Source organism: Microcaecilia unicolor, chromosome 3 (assembly GCF_901765095.1).
Source record: "Microcaecilia unicolor chromosome 3, aMicUni1.1, whole genome shotgun sequence".
In the NCBI taxonomy this organism is placed as follows: Eukaryota; Metazoa; Chordata; class Amphibia; order Gymnophiona; family Siphonopidae; genus Microcaecilia; species Microcaecilia unicolor.
In genome coordinates, this window is record NC_044033.1 from 87,306,792 (window position 1) to 87,330,802 (window position 24,011).

Sequence of the window (24,011 nt, forward strand, 5' to 3'; positions counted from 1 at the left end):
CTTGGGATCCCCACCAGCTACCACTAAACGTGTGCTACTGTTGGGTGGGCCTGAGCCCTAAGTGGGTGGGCCCCGGCCCACCCAAGCCCACCTGTGGCTACGCCACTGCTCAGGTGTCCTTATAAAGTGCAAATATTTAACTTCTCAGTGCTGTACAACGTCTGAAAGTAATGACCTAGTCTCTGATGTACCAATACAGGAGCACTCACTTCCAAAGTAGGGAGGTGGGAGGGATTATGAGAATATGAAGCCTGCTGTCCTCAGAGAATGCCTGCTACAGGTAAGTATCTTAGCTTTTCCTCTGTATCAAAACTATGCAAGAAAGCAAAGATACTTACCTTTATTATGTATTCTCCAAGGACAGTAGGCTTCATATTCTCGAAATCCCTCCCACCTCACCTTGGAGTTGTCTCCTTGGTTATTTTTACTTTTTGCTTTAGTATTAAACTGAGGAGACCGCGTTTCCAAGACAGACAGGAAGGCATGCGCACATGCACAGTGGAGCGCAGTCCGTTCTCCTCAAAGCTCTCTCTTTATTACTATGGCAAAAGCTGGACCAGGCAACAGGGATCGGTGTCACCCACTCGTAAGAATATGAAGCCTGCTGTCCTCAGAGAATACCTTCTACAGGTAAGTACAGTGGGGGAAATAAGTATTTGATCCCTTGCTGATTTTGTAAGTTTGCCCACTGACAAAGACATGAGCAGCCCATAATTGAAGGGTAGGTTATTGGTAACAGTGAGAGATAGCACATCACAAATTAAATCCGGAAAATCACATTGTGGAAAGTATATGAATTTATTTGCATTCTGCAGAGGGAAATAAGTATTTGATCCCCCACCAACCAGTAAGAGATCTGGCCCCTACAGACCAGGTAGATGCTCCAAATCAACTCGTTACCTGCATGACAGACAGCTGTCGGCAATGGTCACCTGTATGAAAGACACCTGTCCACAGACTCAGTGAATCAGTCAGACTCTAACCTCTACAAAATGGCCAAGAGCAAGGAGCTGTCTAAGGATGTCAGGGACAAGATCATACACCTGCACAAGGCTGGAATGGGCTACAAAACCATCAGTAAGACGCTGGGCGAGAAGGAGACAACTGTTGGTGCCATAGTAAGAAAATGGAAGAAGTACAAAATGACTGTCAATCGACAAAGATCTGGGGCTCCACGCAAAATCTCACCTCGTGGGGTATCCTTGATCATGAGGAAGGTTAGAAATCAGCCTACAACTACAAGGGGGGAACTTGTCAATGATCTCAAGGCAGCTGGGACCACTGTCACCACGAAAACCATTGGTAACACATTACGACATAACGGATTGCAATCCTGCAGTGCCCGCAAGGTCCCCCTGCTCCGGAAGGCACATGTGACGGCCCGTCTGAAGTTTGCCAGTGAACACCTGGATGATGCCGAGAGTGATTGGGAGAAGGTGCTGTGGTCAGATGAGACAAAAATTGAGCTCTTTGGCATGAACTCAACTCGCCGTGTTTGGAGGAAGAGAAATGCTGCCTATGACCCAAAGAACACCGTCCCCACTGTCAAGCATGGAGGTGGAAATGTTATGTTTTGGGGGTGTTTCTCTGCTAAGGGCACAGGACTACTTCACCGCATCAATGGGAGAATGGATGGGGCCATGTACCGTACAATTCTGAGTGACAACCTCCTTCCCTCCGCCAGGGCCTTAAAAATGGGTCGTGGCTGGGTCTTCCAGCACGACAATGACCCAAAACATACAGCCAAGGCAACAAAGGAGTGGCTCAGGAAGAAGCACATTAGGGTCATGGAGTGGCCTAGCCAGTCACCAGACCTTAATCCCATTGAAAACTTATGGAGGGAGCTGAAGCTGCGAGTTGCCAAGCGACAGCCCAGAACTCTTAATGATTTAGAGATGATCTGCAAAGAGGAGTGGACCAAAATTCCTCCTGACATGTGTGCAAACCTCATCATCAACTACAGAAGACGTCTGACCGCTGTGCTTGCCAACAAGGGTTTTGCCACCAAGTATTAGGTCTTGTTTGCCAGAGGGATTAAATACTTATTTCCCTCTGCAGAATGCAAATAAATTCATATACTTTCCACAATGTGATTTTCCGGATTTAATTTGTGATGTGCTATCTCTCACTGTTACCAATAACCTACCCTTCAATTATGGGCTGCTCATGTCTTTGTCAGTGGGCAAACTTACAAAATCAGCAAGGGATCAAATACTTATTTCCCCCACTGTATCTTCGCTTTTCCTCTGTATCAAAACTAATTATGCAGGACACTGGTTATCACTCTCTTGCTGACAAACATTTCTGGCTTTTGTTGAAAAAAGTTCCATTTGCTTATACAGCTCATATTTCTCCGTTAATTTGTTTATATTAATTCTCAGTCACAAATGAGTTTTCAAATCCCTTTTATTTGAAAATCACTCAGTCTTTTGAGCAACTTAAAAGTTTGGATTTTATTCTGAGTATAATTTTGACGTGAATAAAGAATATTTGAGTATGTATGTACTTAGTCAAGATGTATTAGTAGTAATGTTTATTTATTTATTTGGATTTTGCTCACACCTTTTTTAGTAGTAGCTCAAGGTGAGTTACATTCAGGTACACTGGATATTTCTCTGTCCCAGGAGGGCTCACAATCTAAGTTTGTACCTGAGGCATTGCCCAAGATCACAAGGAGCAGCAGTGGGATTTGAACCAGTCACTTCTGGATTGCAAGACTGGTGCTCTAACCAGTAGGCCACTCCTCCACTCCATAATTAGTTCATGAGGACTAATTATAGCAGAGATAGCCCACTGTAAGCAGGTAATGCATATTCACTAGGGATATCCTGTAAACCAACTTACAGCTGTCTAGGATTTCAGTTTGACACTACTGCCATCTCAAGTTCACACTCTGCATCCATCCGTTCCAGAGCTCTGTGGTTATCTAAATAATTACAGAATACTAACATGACAATTCCCTAAACAAATGGCCTCCTAAGCTTCTTGTATGGCCTGCCTGCAAGACTGATGCGGCTGCCTGGGCATCTGTTTTCCACCATCCAAGTAAGGCTCTTTAAACATATGCAACAATTTGTTCCTTCTGTTGTCTCTTTACATTTTTGCAACTAATGGTCTTCTGATCTTACCCTTTGCCTTCTTAGTTACTTTTTTAACTTTTGCCCCATGTTCTGGGAAGACATTATTATACCATCATCCACAGTGCAAAAGTATTTGTGACTGCTCATATGTTTACTGTCTCACAACCTCATTTCGTGAACATCCTTTCCCTTGAAACAGATTTGCTTCTTGTGCATTTATAACTTTCAGGTATTTGAATATTCTTACCATATCTCCCCATGTCTTCTTTCTTGTATTATATATGTATTTAAATATCCAAACCTTATCTTGAATGGCTTTTGATTCAGACCCTACACCATTTTTGTAGCTCTTGACTACTTCCATGGCTTATATCCTTCCAGAAGTATTGCCTCCATAATTAAACATTATGCTCCTGGTGATGTTTGTGCAATGACACAGTCACGTTTCTACTGATTATGCCTCTCCTTATATGCCCTCACATTCTGCTGGCTCTGGCTACTTCCTTTCTGCTCTGTTTCACTTGCTTTGTGAATATGGGTATCTTTTCACTCCAGTTCTCCTCATCATGTTCTGCTCTATTGGTTTTTTACACCTTAGATGCATAACTCTGCAATTTTTAATAGTATAACCCGGTGCCAAACTGTGACCATTCCTCAAGCTTTTTTAGATTCTTTCATATGGTTTATTCCTTCTGGCATGTCCAGCCTGTTGCAGATCTTAGTGCCAACCATGGAAATAGTTTTCCTCCTAAAGATGTTGAATGAAACTAGTCCAGTGGATCTTTATCTCCTGAAAACAGGAATGCCGGAGAATGTGGTGAAGGCAGTTAGCTTGGCAGAGTTTAAAAAGGGGTTAGACGGTTTCCTAAAGGACAAGTCCATAAACCGCTATTAAATGGACTTGGGAAAAATCCACAATTCCAGGAATAACATGTATAGAATGTTTGTACGTTTGAGAAGCTTGCCAGGTGCCCTTGGCCTGGATTGGCCGCTGTCGTGGATAGGATGCTGGGCTCGATGGACCCTTGGTCTTTTCCCAGTGTGGCATTACTTATGTACTTATGAAGTTAATGTTTCTCATTTTATCTAATTTGACAGTATGACATGTATTATCATGGACTTTGTGTGTCAGTTTTCAGGATAAACAAATGTATCAACTCTTATCAGCAACTAGATGAAATATACCTGGGTAGTTTTGTAAACTGAATTCTTTTAAGAATATTCTATCTTTGCATTTCCTCATTTTTAATGTGAATTTAATTGAAAACATCAAAAGACAAGTGTTTCTGTTTCAAATTCTAATACATCAGAGGAATTTTGAACCATAGCTAACAGAAAGCATTTTGCTTCGTGTAGACAGAAATGATTTGAAGTGAATGGAGAAAAGATTTGTTTGCAGTTTCAAAATGTAATTGTATGGTTATTGAACTAACCGCATGTTTGGCTAGCTTTCAGGAGTCGTGCTTTTTTCATTAAGCTACTGCAGAAACATGCTAAGAATGAGGTTATCTGAATACACAGTTTTCAAATGTACTTGACTTGGGCAAAGTCTCCTGCTTTCACCTCACCTGCAGAGTCATTGGAATGAATAAAACTGTATTCATTTGAATCTCTTAACAGAATTGAGCAGCCCAACGCAAATATATATTCTGTATAGGTATGAGTCAGAAAATGACCTGTGACAGCCCTCAGCAGTGACTCATTTCATGCCGGAATCACTGCCAGACAACTCGCTTCTCTTCATCGGTCTCAAGAATTTTCACAAAGGTCTGTATTTAATATTTTATACAAGTAGCATTATTCTTTTGTAGAAAAGTTATAAAACTCATAAGAAACTTATCTTAATCCATCTTGGTCAATTTTCTAATTGCCTCGGACCTGCGCCAACATGCCATGTCCCCAAAAGCTGCGTCAGGGCCCGGTCCTAATAAAGGAAATATAACAATTAGCAAGACTTACCCAATCCTTCAACTACAATAAGAGCTACAATACTGACTCATACCTATAATGACGCTATCGTTCTCCCAGCGTCTGCAAAATCTTTGAAGACTTACCCAATCCTTCAACTACAATAAAAATTATAATACTGACTCATATACCTATAATGACTCTATCATTCTCTCAGCATTTCCGAAATCTCTCATGATGGCCCAACCAATCAGATTCCAGCAGGACAGCACTCCTATATACATCTTATTAATTAGAATCAGTCAGTTTCTAAATTTGATGTGGCAAATTTGGTAATGGATTTTCCTTAATTACTCACATATCCCTGGTTGTGCCTTTACTATATAAATTCTGGAATATATTGCAGATTCACCAGTGTTTTCAGGAGCCCCCTATTATTGCATATCAAAGGGGGGAGACTATAGGTGAATTTTTGTCATATAAGAGGTTGGATTATCCTGTTCGGGAGGACACAATCAGAGGGCATGAGATTTGTGTTGAATGCCAATACTGTTCAGGATATATCTTGGCAAATGCTAGAACAAATCCATTTGGGGTTTGAGGGTGGTGAAGGTGCTTCTTTGCTAAGTTTGAAAGAGCAGTGATGGCTCTTCACCTTAAACATGATAGTCCCAGTGGGTTTAAATTTAGAAATTGACTGGTTCTCTTTAATATGGCATATATAGGAGTGCTGTCCTGCTGGAATCTGGTTGGGCCGTCATAAGAGTTTGTATAGGCACTATCTTGAAAGATTTTGCAAATGCTGAAAGAATTATAGCGTCATCATAGGTAGTGTTATAGTGTTCTAGTTTTTATTGTAGCTGAGGGATTGGGTAGGGTTAAATGGTCAGTATTCTCAATGGAGAAGGGTAGTTAGTGGGGTTCCCCAGGGGTCTGTGCTGGGACCGCTGCTTTTCAACATATTTATAAATGACCTAGAGATGGGAGTAGCTAGTGAGGTAATTAAATTTGCTGATGACACAAAGTTATTCAAAGTCGTTAAATTGCAGGAGGATTGTGAAAAATTACAAGAGGATCTTACGAGACTGGGCGTCTAAATGGCAGATGACGTTTAATGTGAGCAAGTGCAAAGTGATGCATGTGGGAAAGAGGAACCCAAATTTTAGCTACGTCATGCAAGGTTCCACGTTCAGAGTCACGGACCAAGAAAGGGATCTAAGTGTCATCGTTGATGATACGTTGAAACCATCTGCTCAGTGTGCTACTGCGGCAAAGAAAGCAAATACAATGTTAGGTATTATTAGGAAAGGAATGGAAAACAAAAATGAGGATTTTATAATGCCTTTGTATCACTCCATGGTGCGACCGCACCTCGAATATTGTGTTCAATTCTGGTTGCCGCATCTCAAAAAAGACATAATGGAATTAGAAAAGGTGCAGAGAAGGGCGATGAAAATGATAAAGGGGGTGGGACGACTTCCCTATGAGGAAAGGCTAAAGCGCTAGGGCTCTTCAGCTTGGAGAAAAGGCGGCTGAAGGGAGATATGATAGAGGTCTATAAAATAATGAGTGGAATTGAACGGGTAGATGTGAAGCGTCTGTTTACGCTTTCCAAAAATACTAGGACTAGGAGGCATGCAATGAAGTAACAATGTAGTAAATTTAAAACGAATCGGAGAAAATGTTTCTTCACTCAACGTGTAATTAAACTCTGGAATTTGTTGCCAGAGAACGTAGTAAAGGTGGTTAGCTTAGCGGAGTTTAAAAAAGGTTTGGATGGCTTCCTAAAGGAAAAGTCCATAGACTATTATTAAATGGACTTGGGTCAAATCCACTATTTCTGGGATAAGCAGTATAAAATGTTTTGTACTTTTTTGGGATCTTGCCAGGTATTTGTGACTTGGATTGGCCACTGTTGGAAACAGGATGCTGGGCTTGATGGATCTTTGGTCTTTCCCAGTATGGCAATACTTATGTACTTATATTTCCTTTATTAGGACTGGGTCCTGACGCAGCTTTTGTGAAAATTGACCAAGATGGATTAAGATGTTCTCCGAGGACAAGCAGGCTGCTTGTTCTCACTGATGGGTGACGTCCACGGCAGCCCCTCCAATCGGAAACTTCCCTAGCAAAGTCCTTTGCTAGTCCTCGCGCGCATGCGCGGCCGTCTTCCCGCCCGAAACCGGCTCGAGCCGGCCAGTCTTCTTTTGTCCGCACTCGGTACGGTCGTTTTTTCGCCGTGTCGAGCCCCGGAGAGTCGACCTCGCGCGTCCAAAGTTTTTTTGAGCGTGTTTTTTCTTCGGAAAAGCTTTCTTCTACTGCGGGAAGTGCTCCGGAAACCCTCCCCGGGTTTCGTGTCAATCCTCCCCGTACTTCCAGCTTTTTGCCCCGATAAGTTTTCTTTCGTCGTCGGGGTAGGCCTCTTTAGGCCTCGGTCGAGATTTTTCTCCCTCTAAATTTTTGGTGCTTCAATTTTCGCCATTTCGGCTTTTGACTTCGCCGGCGTGATTTTTCCGCCCATGACATCGAAGCCTTCCAGCGGCTTCAAGAAGTGCACCCAGTGCGCCCGGGTTATCTCGCTCACTGATCGACACTCGTCGTGTCTTCAGTGTCTGGGGGCTGAGCACCGCCCTCAGAACTGCAGTCTGTGTTCCCTGCTTCAAAGGCGGACTCAGGTAGCGAGACTAGCCCAGTGGAACGTGTTGTTCTCGGGCTCTTCGTCGGCATCGGCACCGGGATCTTCGAGTGCATCGACGTCGTCAGCGTCCAGACCATCTTCCTCGGCCGCCCTTGCATCGAGTGCATCGAGGCATCGGGCCTCTGCATCGGCGCCGAGACATCGGATAGCTGCATCGACGTCGGTGGTACCGGGACCTCGTCTCCTGATGTCGTCGGACGGTGGTGCATCGAGTGGAGTGCAGGTGAGGGCTGTCCATTCCCCTGCTGGTGGCGGTGAGCCCTCGGGTGGGTCTCCTCCTACCCTGAGGGCTCCTGCGGTACAGCCCCCCCGAGATCGACCCTCTTCGGTCTCGGCCCCGAGGAAGCGACGGATGGATTCTACGTCCTCCTCGTCGGTGCCGGGGAGCTCCGGTGACATGCTTCGGAAGAAATCGAAGAAGCATCGACACCGGTCTCCTCCCCGTGTCGGCACCGAGAGCTCTGGGTCGCCGAGGGCTTCGGCACCCAGCAGGCATCGGCACCGAGAGGACCGCTCACCCTCTGTTCAAGAGGTGTCGATGCGCTCCACTCTGGACAGCCCGGAACAGCCTCCTCGCCCGGAACAGGTTCTGACGTCGACGCCTGCATCGACCTCTCAGCCTTTTTCTGCAGCCACTCTGAACGAGAGCCTCCGGGCTGTTCTCCCGGAGATTCTGGGAGAGCTGTTGCGCCCTACCCCTCCGGTACCGGCGGTGCTTGCGCCTCCGGTACCGTTGAGCGTGGCGCCGGCTGGCCCATCGCCCAGGTTGAGGTCCCCGACGTCGGTACCGCGTGCGGTGCCGACCGCAGCCACCTCCCAGGAGGGCTCCCCGACTACGTCGGCGGAGGGAGCTTCGCCGATGCGGGCGAGGGAGTCTTCCTCTCGACGCCCCCGTCGTGGACGTGGTTCCACTGAGTTGAGCAGGGCGAGGTTGCAGACACAGGTTCGGGAACTTGTGTCTGACACCGAGGGTGAGGCCTCGTGGGAGGAAGAGGAAGACCCCAGATATTTCTCTGACGAGGAGTCTGAGGGTCTTCCGTCTGATCCCACTCCCTCTCCTGAAAGGCAGCTGTCTCCTCCTGAGAGCCTGTCTTTCGCTTCCTTTGTCCGGGAGATGTCTACGGCCATCCCCTTCCCGGTGGTTGTGGAGGACGAGCCCAGGGCTGAAATGTTTGAGCTCCTGGACTATCCTTCTCCACCTAAGGAAGCGTCCACTGTTCCCTTGCACCATGTCCTAAAAAAGACATTGCTTGCGAACTGGACAAAACCCTTAACTAATCCCCACATTCCCAAGAAGATCGAGTCCCAGTACCGGATCCATGGGGACCCAGAGCTGATGCGCACTCAGTTGCCTCATGACTCTGGAGTTGTGGATTTGGCCCTAAAGAAGGCTAAGAGTTCTAGGGAACATGCTTCGGCGCCCCCGGGCAAGGACGCTAGAACCTTAGACTCCTTTGGGAGGAAGGCCTACCATTCCTCTATGCTCGTGTCCAAGATCCAGTCTTACCAGCTCTACACGAGCATACACATGCGGAACAATGTGCGGCAGTTGGCGGGCTTGGTTGATGCTCTTCCCCCCGAGCAAGCCAAGCCTTTTCAGGAGGTGGTCAGGCAGCTGAAGGCGTGCAGAAAATTCCTGGCCAGAGGAGTTTATGACACTTTTGATGTTGCGTCCAGGGCCGCTGCTCAAGATGTGGTGATGCGCAGGCTCTCATGGCTGCGTGCCGCCGACCTGGAGAATAGACTCCAGCAGCGGATTGCGGACTCGCCTTGCCGTGCGGACAATATTTTTGGCGAAAAAGTTGAACAGGTGGTAGAGTCTCTCCACCAGCGGGACACCGCATTCGACAAATTCGCCCGCCGGCAGCCTTCAGCCTCTACCTCTACAGGTAGACGTTTTTTCGGGGGAAGGAAGACTGTTCCCTACTCTTCTGGCAAGCGTAGGTACAATCCTCCTTCCCGACAGCCTGCGGCCCAGGCTAAGCCCCAGCGCGCTCGCTCTCGTCAGCAGCGTGCGACTCAGCAAGGCCCCGCGGCTCCCCAGCAAAAGCAAGGGGCGAGCTTTGACTGGCTCCAGCAGAGCATAGCCGACATCCAAGTGTCCGTGCCGGGCGACCTGCCAGTCGGAGGGAGGTTGAAAGTTTTTCACCAAAGGTGGCCTCTCATAACCTCCGATCAGTGGGTTCTGCAAATAGTCCGGCAGGGATACACCCTCAATTTGACATCAAAACCTCCAAATTGTCCACCGGGAGCTCAGTCTTACAGCTTCCAACACAAGAAGGTACTTGCAGAGGAACTCTCCGCCCTTCTCAGCGCCAATGCGGTCGAGCCCGTGCCATCCGGGCAAGAAGGGCTGGGATTCTATTCCAGGTACTTCCTTGTGGAAAAGAAAACAGGGGGGATGCGTCCCATCCTAGACCTAAGGGCCCTGAACAAATATCTCGAAAAAGAAAAGTTCAGGATGCTTTCCCTGGGCACCCTTCTCCCCATGATTCAGCAAAACGATTGGCTATGCTCTCTGGACTTGAAGGATGCCTACACACACATCCCGATACTGCCAGCTCACAGGCAGTATCTGCGATTTCAGGTGGGCACACGCCACTTCCAGTACTGTGTGCTACCCTTTGGGCTCGCCTCTGCGCCCAGGGTGTTCACAAAGTGCCTAGCTGTGGTAGCAGCGGCACTCCGCAGGCTGGGGGTGCACGTGTTCCCATATCTCGACGATTGGCTGGTAAAGAACACATCAGAGGCAGGAGCCCTGCAGTCCATGCGGATGACTATTCGCCTACTGGAACTACTGGGGTTTGTGATAAATTATCCAAAGTCCCACCTTCTCCCAGCGCAGAGACTCGAATTCATAGGAGCTCTGCTGGATTCTCGGACGGCTCGCGCCTATCTCCCAGAGACGAGAGCCAACAACTTGTTGTCCCTCGTCTCGCGGGTGCGAGCGTCCCAGCAGATCACAGCTCGGCAGATGTTGAGATTGCTGGGCCACATGGCCTCCACAGTTCATGTGACTCCCATGGCCCGCCTTCACATGAGATCTGCTCAATGGACCCTGGCCTCTCAGTGGTATCAGGCCGCAGGAGGTCTAGAGGACGTGATCCACCTGTCCACGAGTTTTCTCGACTCCCTGTATTGGTGGACGATTTGCTCCAATTTGACTCTGGGACGTCCCTTCCAAATTCCTCAGCCACAAAAAGTGCTGACCACGGATGCGTCCCTCCTGGGATGGGGAGCTCATGTCGATGGGCTCCACACCCAAGGAAGCTGGTCCCTCCAGGAACGCGATCTGCAGATCAATCTTCTGGAGTTACGAGCGATCTGGAACGCTCTGAAGGCTTTCAGAGATCGGCTGTCCCACCAAATTATCCAAATTCAGACAGACAACCAGGTTGCCATGTACTATGTCAACAAGCAGGGGGGCACCGGATCTCGCCCCCTGTGTCAGGAAGCCGTCAGCATGTGGCTCTGGGCTCGCCGTCAAGGCATGGTGCTCCAAGCCACATATCTGGCAGGCGTAAACAACAGTCTGGCCGACAGGTTGAGCAGGATTATGCAACCTCACGAGTGGTCGCTCAACTCCCGAGTGGTGCGCCAGGTCTTCCAAGCGTGGGGCACCCCCTTGGTAGATCTCTTCGCATCTCGAGTGAACCACAAAGTCCCTCAGTTCTGTTCCAGGCTTCAGGCCCACGGCAGACTGGCATCGGATGCCTTCCTCCTGGATTGGGGGGAGGGCCTGCTGTATGCCTATCCTCCCATCCCTCTGGTGGGGAAGACTTTGTTGAAACTCAAGCAAGACCGAGGCACCATGATTCTGATTGCTCCCTTTTGGCCGCGTCAGATCTGGTTCCCTCTTCTTCTGGAGTTGTCCTCCGAAGAACCGTGGAGATTGGAGTGTTTTCCGACCCTCATTACACAGGACGAAGGGGCGCTTCTGCATCCCAACCTCCAGTCGCTGGCTCTTACGGCCTGGATGTTGAGGGCGTAGACTTTGCCTCTTTGGGTCTGTCAGAGGGTGTCTCCCGCATCTTGCTTGCTTCCAGGAAAGATTCCACTAAGAGGAGTTACTTCTTCCATTGGAGGAGGTTTGCCATCTGGTGTGACAGCAAGGCCTTAGATCCTCGCTCTTGTCCTACACAGACCCTGCTTGATTACCTTCTGCACTTGTCTGAGTCTGGTCTCAAGACCAACTCCGTAAGGGTTCACCTTAGTGCGATTAGTGCATACCATTACCGTGTGGAAGGTAAGCCGATCTCAGGACAGCCTTTAGTTGTTCGCTTCATGAGAGGTTTGCTTTTGTCAAAGCCCCCTGTCAAGCCTCCTACAGTGTCATGGGATCTCAATGTCGTTCTCACCCAGCTGATGAAACCTCCTTTTGAGCCACTGAATTCCTGCCATCCGAAGTACTTGACCTGGAAGGTCATTTTCTTGGTGGCTGATACTTCGGCTCGTAGAGTCAGTGAGCTTCAGGCCCTGGTAGCCCAGGCCCCTTACACCAAATTTCATCACAACAGAGTAGTCCTCCGCACTCACCCTAAGTTTCTGCCAAAGGTCGTGTCGGAGTTCCATCTGAACCAGTCAATTGTCTTGCCAACATTCTTTCCCCGTCCTCATTCCTGCCCTGCTGAGCGTCAGCTGCACACATTGGACTGCAAGAGAGCATTGGCCTTCTATCTGGAGCGGACACAGCCCCACAGACAGTCCGCCCAATTGTTTGTTTCTTTTGATCCCAATAGGAGGGGAGTGGCTGTAGGAAAACGCACCATATCCAATTGGCTAGCAGATTGCATTTCCTTCACTTACGCCCAGGCGGGGCTGGCTCTTGAGGGTCATGTCACGGCTCATAATGTTCGAGCCATGGCTGCGTCGGTAGCCCACTTGAAGTCAGCCTCCATTGAAGAAATTTGCAAAGCTGCGACGTGGTCATCTGTCCACACATTCACATCTCATTACTGCCTGCAGCAGGATACCCGACGCGACAGTCGGTTCGGGCAGTCAGTTCTTCAGAACCTGTTTGGGCTTTAGGATCCAACTCCACCCCCCGAGGGCCCTGTTTGTTCTGTTCCAGGCTACACTCTCAGTTAGTTGGTAAATTTTTTAGGTCAATCTCAGTTATGTCCTCGCCGTTGCGAGGCCCAATTGACCATGGTTGTTGTTTTGAGTGAGCCTGGGGGCTAGGGATACCCCATCAGTGAGAACAAGCAGCCTGCTTGTCCTCGGAGAAAGCGAATGCTACATACCTGTAGAAGGTATTCTCCGAGGACAGCAGGCTGATTGTTCTCACAAACCCGCCCGCCTCCCCTTTGGAGTTGTGTCTTCCCTTGAAGTGTATTGTCTTGCTACATACTGGACTGGCCGGCTCGAGCCGGTTTCGGGCGGGAAGACGGCCGCGCATGCGCGGTGCGCGCGGGCGCGCGAGGACTAGCAAAGGACTTTGCTAGGGAAGTTTCCGATTGGAGGGGCTGCCATGGACGTCACCCATCAGTGAGAACAATCAGCCTGCTGTCCTCGGAGAATACCTTCTACAGGTATGTAGCATTCGCTTTACTTAAAGAGTTTTATAGCGTTTCTATGAAAAAATGATTGTAATTTGTATAAAAAATTAAATACAGACCTTTGTGAAAATTTTTGAGACCGATGAAGAGATAGGTAAGGTGTCAGGCAGTGATCCTGGCATGAAACGAGTCACTTCTGAGGGCTTTCACGGGTCATTTTCTGACTCATACCTATACAGAATATTTATTTGCATTAGGCTGCTCAATTCTGTCAACATTTTGATTGCCTTCGCAGAAAAAATAATTGTTTGGGGATATATTGACATTTTGATTTGAATCTCTTAAGTCATTCATACAGTTATTTAAAAAGAATGGTGCCAGTGCACTTCTTCGTGGTAAATTGTTTCATGGTATGGGGCGCACCGGTGGCTTAGTTCTTCCTGCTGGGATGTTGAAGGAATTGACCACTTTGAGAATCCCTAAATTGCCTCCTGTAGTCAGGTGGCCAGGTCAGGAACCAACTTGGCTAAATGGGGATATTCTGATAGCCTTGAGACTTGCAGTTGTGGTGCAAAACTGTTAATTTTGTAATTAAAAATGAAATATGTATAACTGAAAAAAATCATCAAATATTAGGGTAAAAGCCAAATTTTACAAAAATGAAAATCCACCTTGATACACAGAAATAAAGATTAGAAAACAAGTTATAGGTGATACCTTTCTATTGGACTAACTAAATTGCTTTCTGATACATTTCTGGCTAGTGCAAATTGATTTTACCATATTGATATCAGTAAATTGTTTACTTCTAGTTAGGTGAGACATTATCAATGTGAGCTCCCATTAAGATGGGTTATTTTACTGTTAACCTAGGTTTAGTAACTAGGTCTTTTAATGGGACCTGTGCTAAAATAGCACAAGTTAGTGGTAAAATAACCCGTCTTAACGGTATCCAATGTGATAACTTCTCTCCTTAGTAGAACTAACAATTTACTGATTTAAAAAAAAAAAGAAAGAAAGAAAGAATCAACTTGGTACATTCTGTTTGCACTAGCCAAAAATATATCAGAACTTAGTCCAATATAGAAAGTTTATTACCTTGTTGATAACTATGTTGATAACTTCTCCCTTAATAGTACTAGTCTCTGAAGACTTGACACTTCCCAGAATCTCATGTGGATGATGTGACTGAGCTGAACACTATGAGTTATTCTAGAACTTTCTGAAAAATGGCAGAAGTCTTTTGCTGACCATGAGCAGCAGTTCTCACACTGCAGTGGCCCTGCTGTTCCTTTCAGTTCATTTTTCCACCAAGACCAGACCCAGACTTTCTTCAGATTTATCTATGAACCCCCCCCCCCCCCCTTTTAGTTTTTTTGGCACTGCAGATTTTCTTTGTCAATCCTGCTGAACAAGTACACATTTTGTTCTCAAGTGTGATCCTGCTTTTGTGAAAAGTAAACTGTTATAGGTATGCAACTTTGCTATGTATCTTCTTGTGCTAAGCAACAATATATTGGTTAATATAGCTTGCTTATCCTCTTTGTTAATAACACATTCCTTTATTTTTTGCCCCAGCTTTGTCTTCCCGATGTTTGCAACTGATAGTACACTACATTCCTATTATCCGAGCTCACTTTGAGGCGCGATTGCAGCCCAAGCAGTTCAGCATGCTCCGGCACTTTGATCACATCACCAAGGTAAGCTTTGCAGGGGATTCTGCTCAATTGATACAACTACATTCTGAATCAAGTACAAACCTTTGTGCATTTGAAATATCGTGTTTGATATAGTACCACTTTTATTTTATCCTTTATTACAGGATTATCAAGATCATGTAGCAGAAATTTCAGCAAAACTTGTAGCGATAATGGATAACTTGTTTGACAAACTTTTATCAAAGGTAATGATTTGCTTATTTACATTTTAGCTGTTTTATTTTTTGATGGTCATCGTGCGGTGGAGCCAGATGTAAAAAGTTGGTGTTGAAAGTTCTGTGGCTGGCTATTCATAAAAAAATGTTTTTGGCTTCAGTCTGACCTATCATTTATATGTATACAATTTTGGTGAGTGATAATTGAACATGAGACTGTTGAGATATTTGAACAGCCTTGTTCTAGAGATTGAACTTTGAATAGGGAATGTTTTATAATAGCTTCTCCTCGTACGTTTTCTCTCATACTTCCTTTGTTTCACATTAAGTTGTGCACAGGGAAAAAAAAAGCACTTTAGCCCCATGTCTTAGGGTGAATGACTTCCTATATGAATCTTCTCTTTCATACTGTTCATGTCATATCATACTATACAGAAATCCTTTATTATGTTAGCTGATTTTATTCTTTATATTTTAATATTTCTTTGCCACATGAGAAGCCTGCAAGATCAACACATTTATTAAATATATTTGAGAAACTACAGATTGAATGATTGTTTTTATATTTATCGATAAATTCCTTCTTATGAAATTCACTTAAATTCATTTCTTACTTTGGAAAAAATGGAGGAATGGGTGTATGTATTATATCAGAAAAAAAAAGCAAAAAACAGACAACGGAGTAGACAAGGATGGCAGGGTGTATTTTTAATAAGCAAACTGACTTGACACAGACAGTGTTTCGGTGACTGGGCCTGCATCAGGAGTGTGTAAGCATGTGCTAAAGCTAAACTTCTAATCAACAAACATCACATGAGAACACTACATAGGAACTGAGTATAGCATGCACATACTAATGGCTGCAGATACTTCTGCACTTAAGAAATGCATCCAGCAATAAACCCGCGAAACACGTATCAGATTCATTTACAAGCTGAAATGCCTTATCACAACTCTAAGCAAATTATAGAGGCACATAAGGCTGGAAAACTTTTGTTTTATTTTTAACAAGCCAAATAATTAGTCTTTAATCTGCAAAAGATTTCCATATGGGGAAATATGCTATAGAATTGCTGCAGTATTTTCTAACACTTGCCACAGAGTCTGCTTCTGCAGAAGAGGGGTCTCTGGCTGTAACGTGTGGGATTTAAGAGAGGTTTGGTCAGGTTCCTGGAGGAAAAGTCCATGAATTAGCCAGGTAAACTTGGGAAGCCATTGTTCAACCTGGAAATGAGCTATGAGTAACAGATCCACTTTTCTTTTTTTTTTTTTTTTTTAAATCTGCCATACACATGTGATCCCAACTGGTCACTGCTGGAGAAAGGATGCTGGCCTTGATGGATCTTCATTTGACTTGACATGGCCAATGTTGTATTCACGACAAACCTGCAGTATAGCCTTGAAGACATGCAGCTAATAAACAGGGCTATGACAAGCAAGCTAAATCCCAAAGAATATCAGCTTTAAGAAGACACAAGAAATTCCTAAGAGAGCCTACCTTTTCTCAAACTTTCCCTTAGTTTTTTCCTCCTACATTATGACTGGTCTGGGAAGTCTTAGGTTTGCAGAAAAGGACTTCCATTGATAACAGCGAGTATGGAATGTTCTTTGGCCTGTCAATTTAGTGTTTATAGTTTGGAGTTTATATTGATTCTATCCTGTGGTATCCACATTGGAGCGCTAGTGAGTTAGAAGAATATCAGGCTCATTTTACAGTTTTAGTGTCTTGATTTGCTTGCCATTTCTCTTTTCTTATTTTGGAAAAATACATGAATGTAAATTGGACACATGGTAACAAACATAGAAAAAGTCAAATTAGCACAAATTTGATATCTATGGAAATTTAAATTTGAAAGCGCAAAACCCCTCCGGGAAAAACTACACTGGCTACCAATCAAGGGACGTATCGCCTTCAAGATTTGTACCTTTGTTCACAGAATAATACATGGTCTAGCTCCAAGCTACATGTCTGAACTAATCAACTTTCCAATTGGAAACACATTTGAATCAGCCAGAACGTACTTAACATCTTCACTTCCCCAGTTGTAAAAGCCTGAAGTATAAATCAACATACGCGTCAAGTTTCTCTTACATATGCAAACGCCTGAAATCTACGAATAATCGTCTAGAATTCCGAAAAAAACCTAAAAACTCACCTGTTCAAGAAGGCATACCCCACAGTATCTGACATAAACACCGAATAATGAAATGTGGCATTTTAAATTAGGAAACAGACAGTTTTCAACCCCAGCGCATGATCACACCCTAACATTTTGTCTGAATCACCCCAACCTATTTAACTATACTTCTTTACTGTACTTGTCACTGTAATAGGACCCCTATACTGTATTTGTTCACACTGGAGTCTGTAATCACCTCCCCGGAACTATGTAAGCCAAGGATTCAGCCCCGGTTAATGGTTAATTCCTCCCCTTTGTATGGATTTGTTGATCAAATACACCAGATTAAGAAAGACCCTTTGGGCAAAATTTTCAGTGGCAGTGACCTCCAGATAAAAAGGTTTTCATATCTATATACACTAAATTTTGTAGCTGCAGGAAGGAAGAGGAATACAAATAATTAAATGAATGATTTCAAATGCAATTAAATTTGCTTAAGCACTACAAGAAAAATCTCATGCAGCTAGATCACTGCAGTGAGCAACAGTGTCAGCCTTGGTTTGATAGTCTTAGCTTTGATGGTAGGAGTTAGTGTACTCTGATATAGCTTAATATGAACATTAGCGTTCTAGACCTTTCTGATAGAAGAAAGGTTATTGACTGCACCTGCTGTCCATTTGTCTTGCCCATTTCAGGTGCATGCAGGAGTCATGGATTATATCACATGATTCTACCAATGCTGTTAAATCATCAGTGCTTTCTAAGCCAGAGGTTTGCAACCCAGTCCTTGAATTCAATGGGGATATCCTGAAAACCCCGACTGACTGGGTGTGCCAAGAGGACTGGCTTGAAAACCTCTATTCTAAGCTCTATACTTGCCACCTGTTTTGTTTTTTTCAGATCGGTTCATGACATTTTGACTTTAATGCATATAGAGCTTGAAAGAAAGGTTATGAATCTGCTAGTGGGTTCAGACACAGCATATTCAACACCCTGCAAGTGTACTTAATGTCTTCAGCAGTTTTTGGTGCTAAATTCCTCCATATGCTAAAATAACCATTAAATCATCTGCTTTATACTGACACTGTCCCTGGACAGTGCAACAAAAAATGTCTCTTGGAGCAATCAGGAAATAAAGTTATCAGAGGATAAGCAAGATAGTGAAATCCCATACAGGAACTTTTTTTCCATTACCGCCACAAAACTGTTGAGAGTTCTCAATTGCACATATGCACCTGTTATTGCCTACTGCTGTTGCATGGCAGTACATTAGTCTTTTGTTTTCCACAGAACTGATCAGACATGCCTTCTTTACTTCAATAGACGCTGAATGTTGTGTAAGTCTGTCATGGTCATGCAGTACTCTTTCTGATAGCTTCCCTAGTTAGGTTTTATGGAAAAGTAGAACCCAACTCTCCCCTCCCCCACACATATATCCCAGAATCCTATAGGCAATAGGGTGACTCCCATAGCAAAAACTACAGTATGACATCACAGCTTTTTCAACACAGTCGGTCTCAGAGGCACCGTGCAATGTTTTCCTATGAGCAGCTCTAAATGCTCCATTTTGTGAGTATAGTGTAATTTATTTAACCATTAAAGAAGGGAAGGGGGGAAACTCCACCTTCCAGCAAACTGCTACAGTTGTAATCTTATATAGCAGTGTAGTTGTGTAAAACCTTGATTTTGTCACATGTAGATGTAGCTGGTTTTTAATCAAAATGTATGCAAGCTTGCTCATATAAATGTCTGTCTACATAAATTTGTTGGCAATAAATATTGCCTTTTTCTTCTTAATTTTCCAGTAGTCTAAGCATTGTCTTTCATTTGATTTTCTGCATCTTAGTCTGAATTTTTGGATCCTTCCTTTTGGGTTGATGATAAAAAAAAAAATAAATCAAAGGCTTACATCTATCTATAATTCAGCAAAAGCTTAAATATGTCGAGAATCGATTTAAGCTTATAAAAGGCAATTCTATAACATAGGCGTCCATATTTACACATGTACTTGTGTAGAATACTAGCACTTACACACACATGTTTGCACATACCCATGTGTGAGGGAGTCTATAGGAGACTGCCACTTCCCCATAAGGATACACCCTCACAGTGCTAGAGCCCCTTAAAACCCATGGGCCCACCCAAGGGGGAAGTGACACAAAAGAGATGGAGCCAGGAGGGCATGTCCCAGGAAGTATAAAATCCCGGAGTGCAGCTAGGTTAAGGAGGCCCAGAGGGAAGCAGCGACACCCCACTGCATATGCCTCCACCACCTATGTATAAACTGCAACCACTACAGTTAAGTAGATCAGGTTTGACTTGGAACCTTGCAATTTGATATCTTTGACCTGGCCGCTAATAATTGTACTGGTAACTCTGGGAAGCCAGAACAGAACCCAGCAGCGTATGTTGCATTCTGTGGCCCAAAAGGCAGAAAAGAGTAGGTATGGACAGTGAACCTAAATGAATCAGGATTCCATGGGTGTGGTCAATTTAGAAATGTTTATTGCAAAAGCACCACACATACATTTAGAGGACCTGACATGGGACCATGTTTCAACAAAATGGCCGCCTGCCTCAGGGGTTCTAAAATCTATATGTACAAAAAATAAACAAATACACATAAATCAAAAGGTACAAGATATAAGTGAACAAACATACATAAGCTAAAATGTACATAATATAGTATATAAAAACTTAATAAAAACTACTTAACCATCGGAAAATCTCTAAAACCAATAGTATACGTACAAAAAATGAAGATGAATGGATAATAAAATGCATATTACTAAAAAAAAAAATCCCCGTATATAAAGACAACGCTGCTAGACTAAAAAACCTTCTAGCAGGTGTTAGTCATAACTTCAAACAAAGGTTCAAAGATTATATATGCAAACGTTAAAATGAGGTCGGACCAACATATAAGTACAAGGGAAAGTCATCCTATAAAGAGAGTTGCAAAGAAATGCAACTATATAAGATACATATACAATATAATGATACAAAAATATATTCATAATATTAAAAACAGCAGGGGTATGGATATCGTCAGTACATTGAACCAATCAAAAGGAATATGCCATGTATAGATAACACATGACTTCAAAAACATAATATACATTAAATGAACTATAGAAAAAATGAATAGAGGATACATATATACAAAGAAGAAACAAAATGTACCTGTCAAGTATGGTAGTGAAATTCTGCTGAGACAGTAGTGCTTTGAAGTAATGTAGTTTAAGTGCAAACCAGCAAACAGTACTTAGAACACTGCAAGTTTCAACAATCAAATAGAAAAAAATGAAAACAGTGTGATTATAAAAGGTTCAGACGGTTAGGAGGTAGAGAGGACAAAGAAAGGATAAAAATGTTATATTGGGAATACAGAACATTAGTGCATACTTTAAAAAAAAAAAAAAGTTTCATTTAAAGATTGTTCAAATCGTGAATTAAAATTGTGAGCTAAACAAGTAAACCAAACCTAAAAGCCAGTACACCTGATTAATAATGCAGGACATGGCGGTATCTCCCATATATTTGCCCCCTGGATCTGCCTAATCCCACACCACCATAATCACGAAAAGTTCAGAAATGGAAAACAATAATATTAACCTCTATCACAATATGCTAATATATCAACCTAATCATTTATTGTACTTCTGTATTATGTACTAGACTTCTACAAATCTAAATTTTGTAACCGCCTTTTTAGCAATATGTAAGCCCATACGGTGGGAAAATGTGGGATACAAATGCAGTAAATAAATAAATATATGCTGTAAAACACATAAACAGAATGAAGGACAGGCATACTACAATTTATCATACACCGTGATACGAAACCTTTTTAAAGAAAAGTAAAGTACTGTGTGTGCAATGCCTAAAGCACCAGCATGTGCCCTGGTGAAAAAATATAAAGCCATTTTGGATTATCAGTAGTGATATTGGCAATCCCTGTGATCCAAACGTCAGCTTCATGGATCTCTGAGTGCAAGGTACCACAGGGATCGCCAATATCACCAATACTGTTCAATGTAATGATGGCGCCACTCAGAAGAAAACTGGAATTAATGGGTTTCAACATATTTATATATGCAGATGACATCACCATCTTCATACCTTTCCAAAACAATGTAACAAACATACAGGACAAAATAAAAAAAGGATTGGACCTCATGGAAGAATGGGCAACCACTTTCAAACTCAAACTGAACAGAGACAAAACCAAATTCCTAGTACTATCCAGTCCACACATTCTACCAAAAATTCACAATCAACTAACAAACATACCACATCGAAACACAACTTAAAATACTAGGAATCATTCTCGACAAACACCTAACACTGGATAATCAAATATCAGCAGTAACATCAAAATGCTTTAGAACACTGTGGAAACTGAGAAGAATAAGAGACTATTTCTCTACACAATGTTTTTGGATACTGGTCCAATCAACTATACTATCGCAACTAGACTACTGCAATGCAGCATATGTAGGATGCAAGGAAAACACACTAAAAATACTGCAAACATTCCAAAATATGGCAGCAAGATTGATTTTCAAGAAATCGAAATATGAAAGAGCAATCCCACTGCTTGAAACACTACATTGACTACCAGTCAAGGCAAGAATATTTTTCAAAGCGAACACCCTAATCTTCAAGATACTATTCAGAATGGCACCCGAATATATGCTTAACATGATTGAACTATCCTCAAGAAATGCCAGCCCACAAAACAGAAACTACCTACTCCTACATCTACCCAACTGCAAAAACACCATCTAAAAAACTATCTACACAGCAGGATTTAGATACCTGGGTTCCAAATGTGGAACTCAGTATCAAAAACCATAAGAAGCATCACAGATCTCCAATTCAGAAAAGAAATGAAAACCTACCTCTTCAAACAAATTCTACAGCTAATCACAAAGATATTGTTGCCTTCCTTTCTAATCTACCTCTTCAAAAACTATATGAATAAGTATCACCGAAACTCTACAATTGAACACAAAAGCTACCACTACCTTTTCCAATTCAATTCTATCTCTTCAAAAACTCTGAATAACCACATGAACTCTCCACATTGCACTGTTGTAACTCCACCAAAATGTAAATTGTAAGCCACTTTGAACCGAAACTTGTTTTTGGATAATCGTGGGATACAAGAATGCATAAAAAAAATGCTCTAAATAATAAAGCCAAACCTAGAGGCAGAAACACATACAACTAGGATTTGAAAAGATATATTGTGGAGCAAAAATATACACAAAGACATGCCAGATGACACATTATATCATATGAAGAATGATGCACCACAGAAAAAGTAACAGTGCAAATAAAGATCCAGTGGATTAAAACCTATAGACAAAAATATTGTGCTGTAACCCACAAACACTGTGTTTTCTGCCATAGATAAGAGAATGCACAAACAATACCGCTGAGCCACAGAAGAACACTTGTATGAAAGGACTAGTTTTTGTGTTCACTTTTCTTCCCCACCTGTGAGTTGAGCAGGGACCCCTACTTGACACCTTCAATAAAATATTATTTTGTTCATCTTAACGTGCTGTGTGGTTCCAGTTTATCCTGGCCCTCAAGGTCCACCCTCATTCACTTTACACCACCATGTAAATTCTAGCAGAACACCTAGGTGCCATTCTGGGAGAGAGTGCATAAGCTGATTTTGTCTTCCATGAGAGACAGCTGTTCATCTGTATCACTGAAACATCAACACATGATTAGTGGACTGGGTCATCAGATAAGTACACACCTTAACTTGTTTCGCAGTGTTAATGAGAGCTAATTGTGGATCTATCCTCATGGCACTATATTGATGACAGTGATTACTTTTGCTTGTTATTTTATGGTTAATGAAAGATTTTAGAGCGTTTTCTTAATAGTATTCTAATAAATGTGTGAGCTGTTTAAATTGTTCATAAGTGGTCTTTCAAATTTGTATAGTGACAGCGAAATTGCAGCAGTTATTGGCAGAGCAATGATAATTTTTTTCAGTGAGATTAAATGTCAGTGGAGCACTGGCATTAGTGATAGCATTTAACTATTTACTATCTTTAGATTCAATTAATTGCTGTAAACAGTTAAAACTTTTTATCTGTGTAGATAAAATTGACACATTCTCACAATTTGCATTTCCAGTATGAAGTGAAAGCCCCAGTGCCCTCAACTTACTTTAGGAATATTTGTAAGCAAATGTCCAAAATGCATGAAGCTATTTTTGAACTGCTTCCAGAAGAGCAAACACAGGTGAGAATTTTAGTAATCTTGTAACAATATGTGTTTTTAAATATGTTCCTGTACCTTTCTTTATCTTGGCAATTGAATTTATAATGGTAAAAATCCTTAAATCATAGCAGTAATTTGCAGTTCTTTGAAATAAGAAACTTTGCTCTCCAAGGACAAGCAGGATATCATCTCCCTACTGATGGGTGACATCATCCAACAGAGACACAATGGCAAGCACTCCACAGTATGCTTTTGGAAGCAACATATAACGCATGGTGTGTCTTTGCCATCTTCCCATGGGCTCTGCTCAGTTCTGTTTTTCCCATGGAGTAGCAAGGATGTGTTTTCTGACTCTCCCCTCAGCTTGTGTCTGTTTATTCTTTTGCCATGGTTTGCGGTATTGCCTTACATCTAGGGAGCTAGTCCTCTCTTATCCTCCGTTTCATTTCTTTGTTTTTCAGCACTTTTAAGTTTTATGTTTGTTTATTCAGATTTGTTTTTTTTTTTTCTTTTCCCTCAGCTCACTAGTCCACCTTAAGCCTCGAACACCTAGTTGAGGACTTTATTCACCGTTGAACCATTTGA

The 24,011-nt window shown here is 43.1% G+C and overlaps 1 protein-coding gene across 2 annotated transcripts in view; it reads left to right on the forward strand.

The window, feature by feature from the left end:
- VPS54 (VPS54 subunit of GARP complex) overlaps positions 1–24,011 on the forward strand; it is a 300,862-nt gene that overhangs the window by 248,115 nt on the left and 28,736 nt on the right. For both annotated transcript variants that reach the window (XM_030196152.1, XM_030196153.1), the window contains exons 20-22: positions 14,763–14,884; positions 15,007–15,087; positions 23,340–23,447. In XM_030196152.1, the coding sequence (XP_030052012.1) occupies positions 14,763–14,884; positions 15,007–15,087; positions 23,340–23,447 (311 nt within the window). The remainder of the gene's footprint in view (positions 1–14,762; positions 14,885–15,006; positions 15,088–23,339; positions 23,448–24,011) is intronic.